General features: G+C 36.4%; 1 protein-coding gene across 1 annotated transcript; it reads left to right on the forward strand.

The window, feature by feature from the left end:
- The first annotated feature begins 11,930 nt into the window (after nt 1–11,930).
- Nucleotides 11,931–21,657, forward strand: LOC149239241 (DNA (cytosine-5)-methyltransferase 1B-like). The gene is made up of 11 exons (XM_089373357.1): nt 11,931–12,086; nt 12,384–15,436; nt 15,766–15,930; nt 16,063–16,285; nt 16,691–16,799; nt 17,150–17,297; nt 18,502–18,699; nt 19,015–19,293; nt 20,405–20,566; nt 20,702–20,920; nt 21,027–21,657. Exons 1-11 carry the CDS (start codon nt 11,987–11,989, stop codon nt 21,165–21,167), a joined length of 4,797 nt encoding a protein of 1,598 aa, XP_089229483.1. The 5' UTR covers nt 11,931–11,986; the 3' UTR covers nt 21,168–21,657.
- Nucleotides 21,658–22,164: the final 507 nt, after the last annotated feature.

The following is a 22,164-nucleotide window of genomic DNA, read 5'->3' on the forward strand; positions in this document are numbered from 1 at the left end:
AAGATCAAGGCATAACTAACTTCTTGACCAAAAAAAAAAAAAAAATCTCTGAAATTGAAATATTTTATAATATCAACACAAACCTATCGAAATCCAGATCTGATATGCCCTTGGAGACGTTGTAGATCTCAATTTCCAATATTCAATATAGAGTAAATTGTGTAAACTTGATATATACATCCTCAAGCTTTGCAACCTTGACGTGTATATCAAACATGGGTTTAGACAGCTTCATGAAAGTCCAGGCAATCAAAATGAAATTCTCATATCAGCAAGTACTAACTAAAGAAGAATTTTCCTGAAAAAACGCATAAATTAGGCCATGCCCTGGATAGTAAAGCAGAGACGGATACCCAACAAATATTTTGCCTGAGGGACCAGAATATGAGCCATAACCAAGCTATAGGTCATGCCCCAGAAATTATAGCACATATAAAGTAATCCACAATTCCTGTAAAGCCATGCCTAGAGGACTGCAATATAAATTTCAAAAGAGAGGACCAGAAATTGAAACAGGACATACTTGGCTCGTAAATTAGATAATGATCTTCTCCATCGAGAGATTGGAATCTCCAAAAGCCACCAAAGTTTAACTGAATCTATTCGTTACATACCTCCAAGAGGAAGAGAATACGTCTGCATTCACTTCACTCGCTTGTTTTTGCAGATAATTAACCATTTAAAAAATAAAAAACTACTTGCCAAAATCTTAACTTTAATTATAAACATACCTCTAGTGTCTCAATATTCACTTTCTATTTTAAAATCGTCAGTGAAAAAAAAAAAAAAAAAAAAAAAAAAAATAAAAAATATATATATATATATATATATATCTTTTTATTTTCTTTTTAACATAATTATTACTTTTAAAACAAATTACTAACACAAAAGAAAAAGTCTACGATATTAAAAATAGCCCCCAACCATTATCCTCTTTAGAAACAAATTAATAACATATTTAACATAATTAATTATTTTATATTCGATAATTATAACTATAACTACACAGTAAGTATGCACTGAATAATTTTTTTTACGTGTATAGCGAGTGTTTGTAGAAAGATATGCGGCCTCCTGGAAGTAACCAGCCTATAACTTCAAAACAAGTCAAGTTAAAAATTCCAACAATTTAATTTTTTTTTTTCTAAGATGCCCATAGGCCCTAAGGGTTGAGCCAAAGCTCTGATACCATATGTAACAGCCCGAAGTAAACATGTAATTAATCAAGTAATTGATATTCAACATGCAATTCAACTGATTAACTTCAAGTTCAAAACTATGATTAGAATACTTACCTGTGATTTCGGTTGAAGTCTGCTATCTGCAACAAGGTTTTGGGGACGACTCTCCACCCAACCGTAGGCTCAATTGTGCAACGTCTTGCTACAACTGGCCACCCCCGAGCCCTCAATCAACGTTCTACTGCCAGTGACTCCTAGGTCTTAGTATACCATTCTCCCAAGAGAATGAAAAACAGAATCTCAGAAAGATGGAATGGCGGAATGCCTCTCATCTTCCTCACCATCTATTGAATAGAACAAAACATTGGAAGGGGAACCACATGCACACACTCCATGTGTCCATGCAACTTTTTTTTTTGTTTTATTTCTTTACTTTTCTTTTGATTTTTAGCTTTCTTGTTTTATTTCCTTCTTTTTGATAGTTTTCTTGTTTTATTTTTATTTATTCTTATTTAGAGCTTTAATATGGTTATTACTATTTATTTATTTTTATATAATTTTTAATATATATTATTTATTATTTAATATTTATGATTTATTATTTTTATTATTAAGTGATTTATTTATTATTATTCATTATTTTTATTGTTAATTATTATTTTTGTATTATTTTTATTACTTATTATTTATTATTTTTATTATTTATTATTTATTATTAAGGGGAGGGATATTACACCTTCTTGGAAGGTGATCTAGTTCTTTTATATGATTAGGAAGCCAATAAACTAGGGGCTCGGAAGCTCAAACTGATGTGGCTAGGCCCATATATAGTCAAACATGTACTTGCAAAAGGGGCTTATGAGCTCATTGATTTTGATGGAATCCCTTTGGCGTAGCCCATAAATGGGTTGTACCTAAAAAAATACTATGCCTAGATTACCTTTACATAGTCATTATGTACATATTGTATAAGTGTGTTAGTATGTTTGCAGTGTGTTTCCTTCAGAGTTTCCTACCGTCTTTGTTAATCTTGAATTACATTTGATTTGCAAATGTCGACGTTCCCTTAACCATATGTTGGTTATGCTAATTCTGTTAGTTGTAGTGTTCATAACCTTTCCTCCGGAGTGTGGGTTATTTATGATCTAAATCGCAGGTTAGTGAGTCTACAAGGTATTTGTATTAGCTGATCAACTAATAATATCGTTGAATATAGCGCAATGATCAAATTATTGTCTGATGTTATTTCACATGGAATTCACCATTTGATGGTCATAATTGATTGACAACTCTTAGTACTACAACTTAACAACGTCTATTCAGCATGAAGTCCAACTATGTTATACATTTTTTATGGTTAACCTACTAGAACAAGATTTCGATTACATTCAATATCAACATATCCCTAAAAGTCTAAATACATCGACTGATGCATTAGCTAATTATGTTTTAGACATAAATTTGCAACACATGTAAATATTTCAATCAACATCACACATTGAACAAGAAAATAGAGTAAATAGGAAGCATCAATAGATAACTATATATAGAGTTTAGTTTTACAAAAAATCGCGTTTGAGACACGTATGGCCACACGACCTATAATATCAAAAGACATGTAGATAAAATATGTCTCCATGGCCTCCTAGTCGACTAAACCTGATGATGATCGCGATAATAGACAATTGCGCAGGCAACTTTGCACAACAATCGAGTGATACACTTTGGTACTCTAATAGTGTGGGATCTCATTGACCCTGGTATTTGGCGCACTATGGGTCAATCCATCCACATGGCACTCAAAATCGGCAAGAGTCTCAACTATGTTGAGATCCTACATCTCTTCCTCTGCCCCTGCAACAACTCCAATCGGTGCAAGTTGTGGCTCTCCCTGTTGCTGAAGATACAATGAGCCTACTAGTCGTGTTGGTCCAATATCTACATGTGAAACCAATAGTCAGTCTCTGACACATTAAAAACAAAGATAATTGTAAAATCGAAGAAAGAAAGAAAAAAACATTCAAAATGACATTGTTTTACCTATATCACCCCATTTCTCTCCTTGTTTTACCTATGTACCCACAACCATGGAAAGAAAGTAGGGGTAAAAATCATTGCATATGCACCCCCATGACGAGACATCATATCTACCCATTCCCTCATCCATGGAACCCTAGGTCCTGGAAGCTCGAGATAAATACACTTAGGACGAAGCAATGGTATCCTCTCCAAAGCAAATGATATCATAATATAACGTATCCAAAGTTCTTCAATTGCCCATCCTTTGCTCTGTTGAGTTGTTCCTTCAAATTCGCCAATACCCTTCACTCCAGTTGAAAATAATAGGTTCTATGCATATTGCATTTGGGACTTGGTAGCCAAATGCAAAGTAACACTGCTAGCCAACCAAGTGATGGTGAAAAGGATCGTCTTAAGAGGTAGTTGAATCACATCCTTAATCTCTATATTTCCATCCTTTTTGCTTGAGAACGAGGCCTACAATGCACAACTATGTAGTCCTTGACAGTTTTATCTCCCCTTCTCGTGCCAAATAATGAGATAGGAGCTCCTCTCCGAGACAACCCTGTCAAAAAATAGATATCTTCCACCTCTATCGTGATAATATGTGCTCTGATCCTAAAGCATTGTCCCTGAATATCCCATGCTCTGACTAGATATTCCAGTAACTCAAGATGAGCTCTCATGCTTGGAATCCAAAAAAACTTGAGTCCACAGTTCCTTAAGGCTCGTATTGTTGCCAGGTCATTGGCAACAACCAAATCTTGGGATTCATGTTCTCTTTCTCTCCAACATAGAACCATTTTTGCTCCAGTAGATAGATACAAAATCACAATAAAAACAATTATAATCAACCTTGTGCAAAGCTTTGAGAGAAATATAGCTTAAAAACATTAAATTTTTTCTCCAACTACGCCCATCGCACCTGCCTTTCAAGGGAAAAAGCGACCCAACACACTTTTCCTTCTTGGTAGGTGCGTTGGTCTGCTCTTCCCATTGTGGATCAGGTAGACCCAACTCACCTTTCGATATAGAGAGGGTGCGATGGGCCTAAGTCGAAAATTTAGACCCTAAAATGCTAAAAACTCTAAAAAATGCACAAAATGAAAAATGGAGACGGTGAAAAGGAAGAGAAAGGATAGATCTCCTACTTGGAGCTGATGATGTTAGAAATGGTCAACCGGATTGGCTGCAATCACCTACTGAAGTTTGAGGTTAAAATGCACTCAGAGCTCACTCACAAGAGGTAAAATGAAAATGGTAAAAAATGTTTTTACTTTTCCCTATTTATGGTCAATTTGATTGTTATTTTATTATATTTTTGGTATTTTTGACCTAATTTTACCATATGGCATATATTTTTATTTTTTTTATGATGTTTTGAGTAGGTTAAAAGCTAATTGAAGGATCTGATGTAGATTTTAAGTTCAATACATGTCATTTTGATGAAAGAGCACACTTTTATCACTTTTTTGGGCCCTCTAAGCTTACAACAAAGTGAACTCCTTAGAGTCCTATTTCAACTCTTTTCAGACTCCCAAAACATGAAAAAATAGACGAGCACTTCTCTTTTCAAACTTGATAAATTAAATGAAAAGACCTCTTCCCAGTATACATTTAACCCTTTTCCGGATTGGGATAGACTATTTACGAAAAAGGAATATTTTAGTCATAGATGACTAAAAGGTTCTCTTGAGTATCGTTTTCTACCTTTTTAGACTGAAGAGACTAAATTTACGAAAAGGAACATTTGGAGTTTTATTTTTCGCCTCTTTTCCAAAAATTCTAAACATAAAAAAGAAGTTGACTTACACCTCGCTAAACTCGTAAAATCATCAAACAGTGTTGGACTCGTTGAACATGACGAGACCGAACCACTCCTTCTTAGGATTCATTAAATATACTCAGAAGGATTCATTTGAAGGATGAACTTATAGATCAAGCATATGTTATCCTCCTCAAACTTGTCAAAAATAAAGAGGTACTAACCAAAAATGGTTGGGGAAATTGGGAAAACAGGGTACTTAACCTATTAATGGTTGTGAGTCATTCTTGAACATGACACTCTTTCACTTCATCTTCGTGACTATTGGGTTGGTAAATTTGCTTGCCTCTTTGGTTAATCACATCATATTAAAAACCTTCATAATTGGTTTTGAGTCAATGCTGCCAACTCCATAAAGTGTTGCCAATTTGTTCAAGAAAATTCCTTCAATCGACATCTGCTATAATAGCTTAAGCCTTACTTCATGACTGTCATTCCTAAACCAACTCTACATCAACATCATTTTGTCTCAAATCATGATACCCGTTTCGTGTTGTTGATGAGGGACATTTCAAGACCCTGTTGCAGCGGGTCGCTTCCTGTTAACATCAACTTATCATCCTGCATGAAGTTGACTTAGAAACTCCTTTTGGTACCTTGGAGCTTGCATACCTCAATGGAAAGTTTCCTCGCTCCCGACGATAGGTCTTCCTCATTGGCCTTCGTCCGAAAGATTTTGTGGTTTTCGACTTCAACTCATTCATTCACACCACATAGATTGTACTATAGTAGCTTGAGATCCATTATCATTATCGATGGTTTCTCTCACGTTTGTTAACGACTTACATCATTGGCCGATAATTAGATGGTGTCTACCATATTCAACTCCAGCTCATTTATTCACATGGTTAGACTCATACTATTGAGTGATGAGGTAGAAGACCCCATATCTAGTTCCATCCATCCAGGTTATAATTTCAGGATTCATACAAGATTACAAAGTATGATGGCTATGATCATTCAGACAATCATCCAAGCATGGCTCCACACTTTGTCATTAGTGGACGAGACTTCTTGATCATTGTACATGTAATATTGGCTTATGTGTTGAGCATGGGTATGCCTCCCTCAACAATGATATCATGATGATAATATGTATTGTAACAGATGATGATCTCGACCAATTTGTTCTTGATCCAAAATTGTCACAAGGTAAATCACTTTAGTTCTCAACCATTGCTTATGAATTTGCACTTTAGGGGGCAATATGTTACAAGCTATTTCTTTCAGATCCGCTCAAAAGGCCTGAAAACTGGATCAATCAATATCCTTGAACACTTTGTCATTATCCCTTTGTAGATACCTGAGAATTACCTCTCCAAAAAGTCTGAGTTTCTATTTCAATCAACTCAAAAACAATGTTTTTAGCCCCAACACACCCTGCATACCTGTCTGCCTGCAATGGTTGTGATCTAGAAATTTTTTGCTTATAAATGCATCAAAATTACACAAAACAGAGCACTTAAAAACCATGGAACATAAGCATATAAAATGAATATAAAAGAGACATAATCATCCATGAGATCGAGACATAGGGATTTGATTACGAAGTTTGTCCAATTTGGACTACATCTCCGGGCCCTGCTCAATAGTGGGGAGGCCTTCATTCATTAAATGGCATGGAAAGAGAGAAGTACAAGCACATTTTTACATAAACATCCTTATACCTCCAGTCTGGAAGATAAATGGCACATGGAGAGCCTAACTCTAGAAACATACAACACCACTGACTTCCTGGCGAAAAATCGTGCAAAAACGCCTATCCAAACACCCAATTTGGATAATCGGGCCTTCTGCAACTTCTCGAAACCTCCCTGCTGCTCAAGGGCGAGGTTTCGGCCCTTGCTACCAGGTCAGGGTTTGCCGTTGCGTACCATGTTCTGAACCATCGGCCAGTCCTCTCTGCCCTCTTCCGACACAAAAAGGTCCTTTAAATAAGCATGGCGACAAATCCCTCAAACCCCGAGAAGTTATGAACAACAAACCAAGTTAATCAGGCGGGTTTGATCTGATATCAAGGATCTCAGGTCGCGACAACATCCCTTACAAACATGGCAAAATCCTTTTGAATGCGCGCTTAACTCGATGACATGGCTATCGGCATTCCCCGCAATCAGCAGATAGACCCAAGCCTAAACAACAAGCACTCTACGATACAACGGACCCACCAGGAGTATTAAACATGACATATAAATTATCACATCCGGGAACCCCATCGCAAATCGCAATCAACGCTTTCCATCGAGAGATTTCAAAACCCATACAACTGCGAAACTGCCAGATTATCAAACCTAGTCCATAAATTATCGGGTCTAGAAACCCCATCAGAAATCAAAATTGGTGGAGCCATCGGCGTACATGTGTTCTGCGATAACAGTGGACCCGCCAAGATTATTAAGCATGGTTAATAAGTTATCAGGTCCAGAGCCCCATCGCAAATCGCAATTAGCGGAGGCTGGGGTGATACTCCATTTGACTACTCTCGCTGCGATTGCGATTTTATCACATCGAAACCTGGCTATGTTGGGGGTTGATTCTCAAATACTTGTTCCTCCCCCAATTCGCGATATGCAATATAGCAATCGCAACTGGGATCCTGCGGGGTCGATTCTTATCCACTGTTGGGGCCGATTCTCTTAAGTTGTGACCTCTTCCTCTGCGATATGCAATATGCGGGATCAATGGCAGCTTGCCACTTGACACTTCCCCATTTGCTAAGACTTTTTCCACTTCATCTCCTCCTGCCACCTGGACAAGTCAACCATAAATTTTGACTTGCTCTAACTTCTTCGTATGAACTTGGATTTGAGTGTCATTTGCACCACTGGAATCAAGATGATGAACACTTCAATCTGATGTTAAGTTTATCCAAATTTCGCCACTTTGAGTTTTGAGCCTTTTAGCATGCCACTGGTACTTTTTGAAGATCAACCTGGATCATGTTGCTAGTTGCATAACTGAAAATTTTCACTAACCGGCGTAGGTTGCTCTACTTTGCAGGTGCCATGGTTCTAAAATTTCGGGAAAAGTAAAAAATATTTTTGAATCTTCTCCTTTAAGAAGCTTTTAAGGTGGTTTTAACCATTTACCATTGATATAGATATCGAATTCCTTCTTTAGAGGTCTTATCTCTTATATTTTTAGCTTGTTCTCCTTCATATGTGGATCTCAAGCCTAGATTGGTAAATCTTAAACTACCACTTTTACCCTATAAATTTACTAACCCCCATAAAGTCTGGGTTGACTTTTGGAGATTACTAGTGCCCTCATGTTGCTGCCTTGAGCTTAAGGAATCATCATCCATTTATGAATTAGGGTTGAGTGTGAAGGTTTTCTTTGTGGCAAGGAAGGACAAGACAATTGGGGAGACATCTACAAAGTCAACATCTATAAATGGTTGTAACTCTCTCCTTTATTTATTAATACAAAAAGAACTTTGTTTTCCTATACTTGTGTCATGTTGATGCTTATGTATTTCAATGCCATTTTGACTCATTGATTAGAGACATTAGTTTATGCTATGTGGATATTGTAGTTCTCTTGCTTGTTTTAGTCATTGTTGCAGGTTCCATTTATAGCGCATTGAGCTAAACTCTGAGCTTACAAGCAAAAAGAAGAGGAGGACTTACTACATATTCCAGGTAGGTCTCTTTTCCGTATTCTAATCTCTTTAAGGAAAACATAGTTATTTTTTCCCTTTGTTGTTCTAGATCAAACCACTAGATTTAGGGAGCTCATTTTTGTCCGCAAAAGTGAATTTTCCACATAACAAATTGGTGACCATACTGGGGATCGAGATTTCCCTTAGTGGTTTTTAGTCTTCTGGTAGTTTTATTTGGTTTCATGGCCACAAAAGGCCAAACACTAGTATATACATGTTTTATTTTTAACTTTTTGAAAACTTTCTATCTTCAGCCTCTCTGAGAAGAGTGCAATTTTGGCTATGGTCTGGTCTTCCTAGTGACAAACCAGTCTAAAAATACTACCTCATTATGTAATCTCATGTTTTGAAGGCAATAGAAATTTACTCCCCCAAAAAAAAGGTTCTAATCTACTTATTTTTTATGATTTTTTTTTGACAATGTGAGATGTATGAGGAGGCAAGTGTTTTGATGCTTATGGGTGTTTATGAGGCATTTAATTTATATGTTTGCACTATTAATTACTAATAATTAAATTAAAATTCTCGAAGCTCTATTTCAAAATTGACATGCTTATGGACACATAAAAATAAAAATAAATTGTTTATTTTACCATATGCCAATAATAATAATAACAAAGATTAACTTTTTATTATAAGTTGGTCCTTGAGATTAAAGATAGAAAAAAATTATTTAATTAGTTTGTTACAAGAAAAATGATATATATATATATATATATATATATATTTTCTTTTTCGTTGACAACAAACAAAAATGATTAGACTATATTCATAGTTGATTTCTGTCGTAAGGTGCTTTACAACCTAGTATAGGAAAGATGTTGTCACATAACATTAAGTGATAATAAAAAATAAATGACCATGTATGTGCATATATACATGTTGTTTTTTTTTACGTATGTACATATATACATGACAACATTTAAGAAAACAAATCAACATAAATTCATCTTAAACCTGGTTCTATCAAGCATGGAGAGGGATCAAAATTTTGAAAGTGTAATTTTTTTAATTCCAGGTTCAAGACAGATCTATGCTGTTTAATAAATAATATTACAAGGATAGATATTGTGCTTCAATTTGGAATTCCATATATGTCAAGTATAAACTTCACCGCCTTACATTATCTAAAATTCATTTTAAGGAGTAGGGTTCAAGATTGAAGTGGTCATTGCTCTTCAAGAGCTCTCTAGTTACATTTCAAATTTGAAATGAAGATTGTTTATGTTTTTTTACCACTGAAGGGTAAATAAGCTTTTCATGGCATGTTCTACTTATCAATTTTTATAATTTTTTATTCATTCATCATTTTTCTATATACTGTGAGAATTAAAGAAAAATGTTAACAATTCCCCCACTACCATATCATGGTAATTCAAAAAAAGAAATTTTATCAATTTTATATAATAGAATCCTATTATTATGGGGCTCACATGTGCATGTATATACCTATCTATTAAAATTACATCTTAGTAGTGGTTATGGAAGATCTAAAGCTTTGGTTGTGATGAATCCTCTAGCTACTCAGAAAAGAAAAACAATTCCAATTTGAAGCAATTCTCCATCCTCTTGTTGCTTGGATTTACAAATAGTACTTAAATTTTTTCCAAAACTTCAACTCATTTTCTTACTTAGTACTCCACTTGCTTGTAAATAATACTTACTTTACTTGCTTACATTTATAAATATTACCTGCATGTTTTCTTGATGCCTATTTAATAAGAAGACCTGACAATAGGCACTAGGGATCAAAATTGATTAAAAGCAACTATGATTCCTAAATTCAATGCTAAATAAGTAGTCTTCAGTTTGAAAAATAAGTTTTGCTGACAAAAAATAATGTTATTTCCATGTTCTTTTGTAGATGGTGTTATGTATAATAAACATATGCTTAGACCTACAATTCTTATAACAAAAGATTCTTTTAAGTTATATTTATTTTACTTAAAATTGTGTTTGTGGAGGTTTTATGTAGTAGTAGTTATTTTTTTCCTTTTGTTTATGGAGATTTAAGAGATATGCATATTTTGATTATCTTTAAAAAAACTAATGATTTGAACAATTGGACCAATTACCTTACAATAGAAAAGAACAATTTAATTGTATTTGAGAAATGAGGTTCATGAGATGATAGAGTAAATGGTCCTATTGCGCGCGAGTGCATGATATGATGGTTGGGGCTGTCGGTTGCCACGCTCCCCACCAGGTTTCGATCCCCGACGCTGCACAACAACATATATTTGCTACAATGTGGTTTGTAATGTGAATGTAAATATGATGTGACAGTTGTCAGCTTGTCTGACACGTATATGTACAAAAAAGAGGGCCCATAATGCTTCTTCTGGGAACTAGCCCCTCCCATTTAAAAAAAAGAAGAGTAAATGGTCCTATTAAATTTTCTCTATATTATTCCTATATAGATTGTAATATTGGTGAACCCATAGTCTCTATACATACTCATTCACGTGCATTTAGAATTTTGATTTGTACATAATAATTTTTTGTTTTAAGTTCCATGTCTACGCAATTTCACACGATTAAAGTACACATGAAATTTAAACTTATTTTTCATTTTTACAAGAAAAAATAATAATTTAAATTTCATTTTTACATGAAAAAATATTTTATTTTAATTTATTAATATTAAAAAACTAAAATAAAATTTATCCTCCATGTGTAATCTCTCTTTTTGAAAGATTTTAGATCGACTAGATCAAATTAAGAGTAGCCCAAAAATTCTTTCTAGTAAATATAACCTCTCTCTTCAAATTTAATTCCTAAAAAATGTTCTCGTCTTATACATTCCAATTATTAAGTAATACAAAATCGCCTAGCTGTTTCCATGCACATTACAACCATGAAAAACAATAACTCATTCAAGTAATATAAAATAAGTTTAGATCAAACCAACACTTTAACCCAAAAACTCTTTCTCCCAAATTATGCAGTTATATGCAGTAACCACCCTGTAACACAACCCAAGCAACAGTGGGTTTGGGTTCTTCAGGTTTGTTGACCATTAAGCGAGTCGAATTTAGTTTATGTGTGAACGTGGTACAAGTCATGGTCTCATTTCAAGGGGGCTTTTTGAACGAGCGAAAGAGCGGGCCCTGGCAACCAAAAACATTGGCGCGAAGACATTCATGGCGCCAAAAACTTGAAAATTTTAAATTTCAGCCTTTTGAGCGCGCGCAAAGGAAGTCCATTAGTATACTCGTGCACCTTGTGTGTTCATCAGATCGTTCATTTCTTCCTCTACTGCTGAAGTTTGGAAGCAGCTGAAGTGAGGCGCGGGCGTTAATGGAGCCGAACCATGACCAGTGGGAACAGCAGGGAGGAACTATCCTGCAGACCACCGCTCCCAATGGCCGCATTCGCCGGACCTACATTACACCTTCTGGTATAAACACATAACTCATATCTCTTCTTTTTGTCTGTTTAATAGTTGTCAAAATTGTTATGGAGGATCTGAACTTGGTTGGGATTTAAAACCATTTTGTAACAAGAAGTCAGAGCTCTGAAATTTCATTAATTTAGAATGGAAGAAAACCTTTGACTCATCGTCTCATAATTCACAGAACTTGTTTTTTCACGATGAAAATGTGATAGTACCTGAAGTTACGGCCATTTTTTATTCCCAATTTATGACTGGAAAGAAGGTCCTTTTATCACATAAATTTCTTGTTTGTTTTCACAGGGGAGAAGTTCCGAAGTTGGAAACAGTGCATGAGCTACTTGGCTTCATCAGAGGCGTCTGAGAAGGGCTCCAAAAAACTGAAGAAAAACGGGCCGAGTCTTCCGCAGAAGGAAAAACGAGCCAGAAATGAAGACGATGACGGCGGGGACCCAAAAAACACGAGGAAGTTGCCCAAACGCGCGGCTTCGTGCAATGATTTCAAAGAGAAGAGTGCCCTGAGGCTGAGAAAGGAGGATTGTATAATCGAAGCGAAAAGAGAGAAGACTGTAGATGAAGAGAATGTAGGAATTCTAATGACTGCAAGCGCCGAAGACGGAAACGAAATTCCTCCGCAGAGGCGGATCTTGGATTTCATTCTTCATGACGAGGAGGGGAAGTCTCAAGCGGTCGAAATGCTGGATGTTATGGATATCTACATCTCGGCACTAATTTTGCCCAAATCCGGGGATTTGGATAAAGAGAAAGGGGTTCGATGCGAGGGGTTTGGGCGTGTTGAGTCGTGGTCCATCACAGGGTATGAGGATGGTGTGGCCGCTGTGTGGTTTTGCACAGGGTATGCAGAGTATATGTGTGTGAAACCTGCTGGATGCTACAAGAAGTTTTTTGATATGTTTTACGAGAAGGCCACTTTGTGCATGGAAGTTTACAGAGCTTTGTCAAAACCTGATGGAGGGGATCCGGAACTGGGGTTTGATGACATGGTGGCTCGAGTGGTCAGATCGATGAATACCAAGAAGGGTAATAATACTGGCCGGTTTTATGGAAGGGATTATATTGTCTCCAATGGAGAGTTTGTTGTGAATCAGCTGGTGGCTTTGGACCAAACCTCATCTGGGACTGATCAACTTTTCTCGGGATTGCCTGCACTGGTGACCTTGGAAAGTGAGTGCAGGAAGTTGGATGCAAGCATTTGTAGAGATGTGGTAAAAAATGGCGGTATAAAGATCCAGGAAGGTGGTATCTCGGTACCTGCTTGTTCAGCGGGCGAAGATGTTGTCGATGAGGATGAGAAATTTGCCCGGTTGCTTCAGGAAGAAGAAAATTGGAATGCTCTGAAAACTCAACGCAGAGCCCCAGCAGGGAAGAAGAAATTTTACATTAAAATAAATGAAAGTGAGATTGCTAATGATTATCCATTGCCTGAATTTTACAAGTCTACCGAGGATGAGATGGACGAATATGTTTTCTTTGACGATGATACTCCAATTTTAGCTGCCGAAGACCTTCCTCGCAGAATGCTGCATGATTGGTCTCTGTACAATTCTGATTCAAGGTTTGTTCCACTGGAGCTCCTTCCCATGTTGCCAAATACAGAGGCTGATGTGGAGGTCTTTGGTTCAGGAATAATGACAGAGGATGACGGTAGTGGGTATTGTCTGGATGGTGACTCTGACAGCCATACTTCGAAATCACAAGAAAATCAATCCGGTGGAAGCTCAGCAGAATCTAATGGGGAAACGCCACAGGGGATTCACATTTATCTGAGTGCTATCAAGGAATGGATGATTGAATTTGGAGCTTCAATGCTTTTCATATCAATACGTACTGATGGAGCTTGGTACAGGCTTGGGAAGCCTTCAAAACATTATGCTCCTTGGTACAAACCCATATTAAAAACTGCAAAGCTCGCCATCAATATCATTTCGATGTTGAAGAATCAAAGTCGTGTTTCAAAGCTTTCATTTGCAGATGTTATCAGGAAGCTTGCCATACAAGATAAAAACGAACCAACATTTATTTCAGCAAACTTGGCAGATATAGAGAGGTACGTTGTAGTCCATGGACAGATAATTTTGCAGCAATTTGCAGAATATCCCGATGATTTGATTAGAAGAAGTGCATTTGTAACTGGCCTCTCTGACAAGATGGAGCAAAGACAACATACCAAATTGATGCTAACAAAGAAGAAGGCGATAATCAAAGAGAGAAATTTGAATCCAAGGGCATCTCTTAAACTTGAAGCCCGGTCAAGACAAATGCGTGCAACCACTACAAAGCTTATATATCGCATATGGAAAGAGTATTATTCAAGTTCTGACCTGGGATCCAATGATTGTGAGGAGAATGATGTGAAAGAGGTTGCAGAACAGGAAGATCAAGAACAGAGCGACAATGAAGAAGATCCTATTTTGGTTTCTGAGAATATGCCAAAATCATCCTCTCCGGTTAAAATAGGGAAAGGCAGATCATCCAGGAAAGAAGCAAACTGGGTTGGGAAGTCTTCTGGCAAACTGCCTTCTGGAGAGACTTTATACAGGAGTGCTTTGATACATGGAGATACTGTGGCAGTGGGTGGTGCTGTTTTAGTTGATTCAGAGGGTTCTGATGACTTGCCTGCTATAATCTTTGTGGAGTACATGTTTGAGAAACCAAATGGTACAAAAAATATCCATGGAAGGCTTCTTGAAAGGGGACTTCAGACAGTCCTTGGAAATGCAGCAGATGCAAGGGAGGTATTTTTGACAACACAATGTGTTGATGTTGAGTTGAATTGTGTGAAAGGGTCTGTGACCGTGGAAATCAGACAACGGCCTTGGGGGTATCAATACAGGAAAGAAAATGCCGCTGCAGATGAAATTGATAGGGCTCAAGCCAAGGAATTGGAGAAGAAGCAATTGCCCAGTGGATACTTTTGCAAGTCTATGTATTCACCTGAGAAGGGTGCATTTTTCAGCGTTCCCTTTGACACTCTAGGTCTAGGTACTGGGCAATGCCATGGTTGCAACGTGAGGGAAAAAGAGACAAAGAAAGAATTTGAACTGTTTCCAAGTAAGGATGGATTCACTTATAATGGAGTGGACTACTTTGTTCATGACTTTGTTTATATAGACGCATTGCAGTTACCATCATTTGGAGAAGAAAAAGAAATTGAAAAATTCAAAGCAGGCAGAAATAAGGGGCTTAGTGCCTATGTAATTTGCCAAATTTTGGAAATCAAAATTGCAAATGGCTCAAAGAAAGGTGACTTGAAGTCAGCAAAGGTTACAGTTAGAAGGTTTTTCAGGCCTGAGGATGTTGGTCCTGAGAAGGCCTACACTGCTGACATAAGGGAGGTAATTGCCAAATTTGTCCCCTGCTTTTCTCTTATACTGTTCGTTATTTTTTCCTTGAAAATCTGATAGCTTTATCATGCATTTGTCTTATATATATACTCAAGCTTTGGACAACATTACGGTAGTATGGTACACAATTAGTGAAAAAGGAAAAAAATGATTTGGATTGATGATCATGGACTGAAATTTTAATAGTAGTATAGTTGGTTTTGGAATGTCAGACTGTTTATTAGTTTATTGAATACAATGTGGATACATAGAAGGCCTTGTATTCTTTTAGTTGTGACCAATGAAGCCAATATGACAGCTCAACTCGTTTTCCTGTACAGGTATATTACAGTGAGGAGATGGCAACTCTAAGTGTGGGCACCATACACGGAAAATGTGATGTCAAGAGGCAGCATCACTTCTCTGCGGTATCAGGGAGTGTTATTTTGGACCACACCTTCTGGTGCAGTTGTATCTTTGATCCCTCAAAGGGAACTGTCAAACAAGTAAGTAAATATTTTTATTTTTATTTTTTTACTTTTTTTGTTCCCTCTTCCTTTCACTCTAATTCGTCAACAGGGAAGCGCATTTTTATTGTACCTCTGCATTGCATGAAACTGACTGGGTTCTGTTTGCAGTTGCTTGCCATTGTTAAGCTGAGCTCCTCAAAAGGCATGGCAGATGCAAAGGGCAAGTCTCATGTGGATAGGGGAGATGTGAAGATGAAGGGAAAGTCTATTGTAGGGGAACTTCCTGCACAAGACAAAATGGACAGTTCTCATCAGAACTGCCTTGCGACACTAGACATCTTTGCTGGATGTGGAGGTTTGTCACATGGATTGGAACAATCAGGTACCTATGGTTTACCCGTTATTTATGCAGGCTTTGAGCACACATAATATGCAACAATAGATTCAAATCAGTCTAGGTAACGGCAATAAAGACTGCAGATGATTGTTGTTGCCAATGGTTTAAGATGCTTAGGCATGTTTGGCTGTAAAAATTATACAAGTGAAAAGGACATGGTGATATAAGTTATCCTTTGATGTCAAAAAGCATAGTCATGTGTGGGAGTATGTTATGAACTATTTGAATAATTTTACTATATTTCATGATCTGTCTTTTCATCACTATTTTACAATTCTCATAAACTGTTCTGGACTTCATCTTTTGGAAAAAGTCATTCATAAACAGTTCTAGACGTATTATTGACTTGCTTTTGCTTTAATACTACACAGCTGAATTTTTTATGGGATTTTGTATGAGTGAGCTTCACTAAGTGGACCATTGAGTATGAAGAGCCTACTGCGGAGGCTTTCAAGCTAAACCATCCAGAAGCAGAGGTTTTCTGTGATAATTGCAATGTTATACTGAGGTAAATTATTATTGGAAGTGTTAGTCTCATGCGTAGCAGTAACTACTGGTCAAACTAAGGAGCATATATATATTTAGACTTGCAAAGTATTTGTCATATATATATATATTTATTTATTTATTTTATAACTTGATTAGCATGTTTATGATTCTTTTTTCATAGATTCATTTGACAAGAATTTAAACATGGGCAAACAAACGAGCATGTTCATGATTCTTTTTTCCTAGATTCATCTGACAAGAACTTAAACATGGTCATTGTGTCTCTTTCATATTAAATTCTTTACCTTGTTTGTTCTCATGGCCCAAGCTCTTTTAGTGTTTAATAGTTTATGGATGATGCATTGGTAGGTCCATCATGGAAAAGGGAGGGAATGAAGAGGATTGCATTTCTACAACAGAGGCCGCTAAACTAGCTGCAAAGCTAACTGATGAGCAAAGGAGAAACCTGCCTATGCCAGGGCAAGTTGATTTTATCAATGGTGGGCCACCTTGTCAGGTAATCAGTTTGCCACTTCACTTTTGTTTGAATTTGAGTTCAGCAATGTTGATGTTGCCGTAGTCTGTTTAGCTGGAGGAATTGTCTGGAAAGTTAAGGAAATTCTGGTCATATTTAGAGAAAATCTAGCAAGGATTTTTGTAAATCCAAGTTATAGTTGTTAAGCTTCAAAAGTTTAGGTGTCTTAGACGTTTTTGATGGTGCTGAATCTATTTCCACCATCAAAAACAAGATTCAAACACTGTCTCTATAAAAAAAAATTGAATTTTTTTTGCTTGGATTCCGGCTACTTTTGGCTGTCCGGACAATTCTTCTGCCTCGTTAGACGACTCCGTTGATGTTTAACTTTCCCATAAGCTTCTTCAATGTCAGAATGGTGCCTCAAATACAATGTTGCACCAAGAATAAAGTGCTCTGCAGCTTAGTATGGATGAGAACTTGTTAGAATAAATAAACATTATATTATATTAAAAATTAAAAAATATAAATTGACTTTATCTTAACTAAAATAAAATAAAATAAAATAAAAAATAACTACATGTATACATATGTATGTGATAATATCTAAACAAATTAAATCAGTATAGATTGATTTTAAATTTATTGAAGAGATCAAATTGATTAATGTACAAGTGTTTTTAGTATAAAAGAATTAATATATAACATGAGATTAAATAATAAAATTTATATAATTATGAAATTTGATTTCGGTTAACTCAACTGGTCAAATCAGTGCCTCGTCAATCGGGAGGTCACAGGGCTAATTCCCGAAAGCCCTTGTGTTAGGTCTAGATATAGGCAGAGGGGCTTGATCCCCTTCGGGGTCGATTGGCCCAGTTCTTACCGTGGACGTAATGGCTACTTAGTGACTCATGGAAGAAAAAAAGAAAAGAAAAAAAAAAGAAATTTGATTCTTCTTAATGTTTTGATAAAATTAACGTTAAAATAGATCTACATTTGTATAGTCTTGTCATCTACAAAATGGCTAGTTCAAACATGCTCGTTTGTATTGGACGATATTTGTTCCTTGTTAAATAGCTTTGTTTTTAAGGCATGTCATCTTTCTATGTATATGTTAATATATAGCCTTTTGTAAGAGTCGTAAACAAAATTATCATGCTATAGAAACAGCTACTGGATTCCTCACTTATTCCAACCATCTCTGGAAAATTGGTTCTGAGACGATGTTTAAATTTTATGTCAGGGATTTTCTGGAATGAATAGATTCAATCAGAGAGCTTGGAGTAAAGTGCAATGTGAGATGATCTTAGCATTTCTGTCATATGCTGATTATTTTCGACCGAGATTCTTTCTTCTGGAGAATGTTAGGAATTTTGTGGCTTACAACAAAGGTCAAACATTCCGACTCACTCTGGCGTCACTCTTGGAGATGGGTTACCAGGTAATTGCAATTGAAAGTTAACCTAGCAAATTAGCTAATTGCAATTGAAAGTTAACATAGCAACATAAATGAGTTTTTTTTTAATAAATATTAGTTTAGGATAGACCTATCTTAATTTTCAGTATAATTAAAAATTCAGTTATAAATATAAAGATTTAGATTTAAAATGAATCTATCTTTATTATTTTATTTTGTTTTATTCCTATTATACACAATGTGACGTTTATGATCTCCCAAGCCTGTGCCGTAAGGTTTACTATCTTTTGGTAAAAAGGGGAACTTTCTGATGCGTTTTTAATGGATGATGATTGGCAGGTTCGTTTTGGAGTTCTTCAAGCGGGAAATTATGGTGTTTCACAATCACGTAAAAGGGCATTTATTTGGGCAGCTTCCCCACAGGAATCACTCCCTGAATGGCCGGAACCCATGCATGTCTTTGGAAGTTCGCAAATTAAGATATCATTGCCCGGGGGCTTTCAGTATGCTGCTGTTAGAGATGCTGCAGGAGGTGCCCCTCTTCGTTCCATTACCGTTAGGGATACGATTGGTGACTTGCCTCCAGTCGGCAATGGTGCAGACAAACTGGAAATTAAAGTAAGTTATCTCAATTATAAATCTTAACTAATTTTTCTATTATCGAGATTGAAATGATTGCAGTGAAATGCTTAAAAAGTTCTGTTTTCTTTGCAAAGGTTTATAATTGTAGAATACATTGCAGAGAATCTATTTCTATCCTCTGTATTCCACACTGGTTCAGCTAAGTCTGTAGGTGCAAGAATCCTTACATGTTATGAAGCTTATGCGAGTGGAGGTGTGTTTCTAGTGGTCGTGGCCTCTTCTAATGTATTGTTTCACTTCCCTCCCTACGTGGCGTAACACTCACATCTGATTGGAGATGGGATATATAGTGGTTGTGGCGTCTACTCTTAGCCTAGTCCCTGTTCGTGTGTGTCTATATATATATATAAAGTTTCTCTTCCATTTATCTCAAGAGTATCTTTATCTGCTGTATGTATACCCTTTAACCATGATATTTTGAAGTTTAAAAGCATCTCTAATATAACTAGGGTTTTCTCTATTTTGTACCCTGCTATCCTTGTATTGTCTTCTAAATTTTAGGGTCTCTCTCATAATCCTAAAAACTTGCCCATTGCAAAATACAAAGTTAATCTTGTGGTGGCAGAACTTCAAGATAGTCGTGGAACTGTAATAGCGTAATAAAGAGGCAGTTCAAATGGCTGCTTATCGTATATAGATATATAATCATTTTTTTTTTTATCTCATCCTTCTGTATTCTAACAAATTTCCTCTCAAGGGTTGTGAAGCCATCAGATAATGAGATGCGTTTATGTGTTACAACCTACTTGCCCAATAGTGGATATAGAGTTTGATCGATATTTTCAAATATCATAGAGATTTGATTTATTATTATATCGTTAAAGGTTGATGTTAATGCCAAAGCAAGGAATTGATTGCTACAGTTGTTAACAACACGCCCAATCAATTGCTTATCATTGCACACTAGACAGGATATCAAGACATCATTGGTTCTTCAGATTCCTAGCTGGATCTTTATTGTACAGCCTCTATGAAGCCCTCTTGAATGTACTAAAAATATCTTATTTTAAAGCTTTTGCTCATAGGATTCAGGTAATATTGGGATATTAATTTGGTGTTTGACCATTGTAATTTTGCTGGTTGGCAGTATGGAAATGACCCAGCATCCTGGTTTCAGAAGCAGATACGTGGTCAGCAGTCTATCCTTTATGATCATATATCCAAGGAAATGAATGAGTTGAATTATATCCGGTGCCAGCGTATCCCCAAACGTCCAGGTGCTGATTGGCGGGATCTTCCTGAAGAAAAGGTTTGTAAAAATAATTTGTATAGTCTAGTTTAGTTTAGAGAAAAATACATTGTCTAGATGGACTTGACGAGGTTGAATGTCATGCAGTATCGAATTCTGATGAAGGGGCATCGTTGTTTGTGGGTGGATGAACAGGTGAAGCTGTCCACAGGGCAACTGGTGGATTTGATACCATGGTGCCTGCCAAACACTGCGGATCGACATAATCAGTGGAAAGGTTTGTTTGGGAGATTGGACTGGGAAGGGAATTTTCCTACTTCAATTACAGACCCACAGCCCATGGGCAAAGTAGGCTTGTGCTTCCATCCTGAACAAGATCGCATTCTTACTGTTCGGGAATGTGCTCGTTCCCAAGTAAGTTATTTTGTCACCGTTGTTTTAACTTTAAGCCAATGGGCCCATTGGTGTTTTCCATTTTTCTTGAAATTCTAGTTCTAATGTTGATGTTGTCTCTTTGTAGGGCTTCCCTGACAGCTACAAGTTTTGTGGTACCATTCAGAGCAAGCACCGCCAAATTGGCAATGCTGTGCCTCCGCCATTAGCAACAGCACTTGGAATCAAATTGAAGGAAGTAGTTGATGCCAAAAGATTGCAGGCTTAAGAAAAATGACCTGTTCACTGTAATAGAAACTGGAGTCACTGGACTTTTACTGAAGGAGTTTGTGGATGACACAATAAACATTTTTTGGGACCAGGGACCCAAAGCTTCTTTGTATAAATTTGAGATGGGCATATTTTAAATGCCATTGATTATTATGGGGCATTTCCTCCTGTTAATTGTGCAATTTGTGCACAGGGCAAGCGGAGTAAGCCAAATGGCTTCTCTCTCGATAGGCTGGATCACACTAATTCAAAGCTTGTAGGAAACTAAAGGTGGAACGGCCTATAAAAGAGCTTGGGGATATTCCAAGTTAAAACAGGAGTGTGGATCTGAAGCAGGCATTATGTTCTGCTGGAGTAGTTTCGTGTCAATCAAAAGATGAGCATTCTTTTTATAGTGCAGCATATGCAACGAAATAGACATTTTTGGTTGACTGTACATTTTCTTTTTCTCTTTTACGAAGTTATATTGCTTTGCCTATTGGAAGACATTCGTTTGAGATATTGGTCAACATCATTGCACTCTCAAACTATAGTTAGAGATTAACAAGATCTGTCCAAGTGTTACAGATGTAACTAGAATAGATCTTATTCCAGCCTGGTTATATCAAATGCTAATGCTAAGAGGGATAAAGAAAAAAAAAACTTAGATTCAAATGTTTAAATGTTAAATATTTGGGGTTTAAAATAATTTAAATGTTAAATATTTGGGTTTAAAATAAATTATATATTTTTTTTAATGTGTGATTTTGAAAATAATTGGGTCTGTTTTGTACTTATGTGATACAGGGTTGATTTTATCTTCTATTGTGATACAGGGTTGATTTTATCTTCTATTGCTATAACCACTAGATATTAAAGGGTTGATTTTATCTTCTATGGCCATAACCACTAAATACACCATTATTATAGACACATTCACCATTATTATAGACACATTAATTGGGAAATTGAACCAAGTATTTTTATTTTTTAATAGTTTTATTTGACATTGTTTT

This window comes from Pinus tabuliformis, chromosome 8, assembly GCF_031772625.1.
Source record: "Pinus tabuliformis cultivar Carrire ecotype Pingquan chromosome 8, CPIR1, whole genome shotgun sequence".
NCBI classification, from domain to species: domain Eukaryota; kingdom Viridiplantae; phylum Streptophyta; class Pinopsida; order Pinales; family Pinaceae; genus Pinus; species Pinus tabuliformis.

Excerpts from the sequence above, each read along its gene's own strand:
- LOC149239241 (XM_089373357.1), top strand. The coding sequence starts at position 11,987 with ATGGAGCCGAACCATGACCAGTGGGAACAGCAGGGAGGAACTATCCTG. Across the intron at positions 12,087-12,383 it reads GACCTACATTACACCTTCTG|GGGAGAAGTTCCGAAGTTGG; the intron begins GTATAAACACAT and ends TTGTTTTCACAG. Across the intron at positions 16,286-16,690 it reads GGAACAATCAGGTACCTATG|TGAGCTTCACTAAGTGGACC; the intron begins GTTTACCCGTTA and ends ATTTTGTATGAG.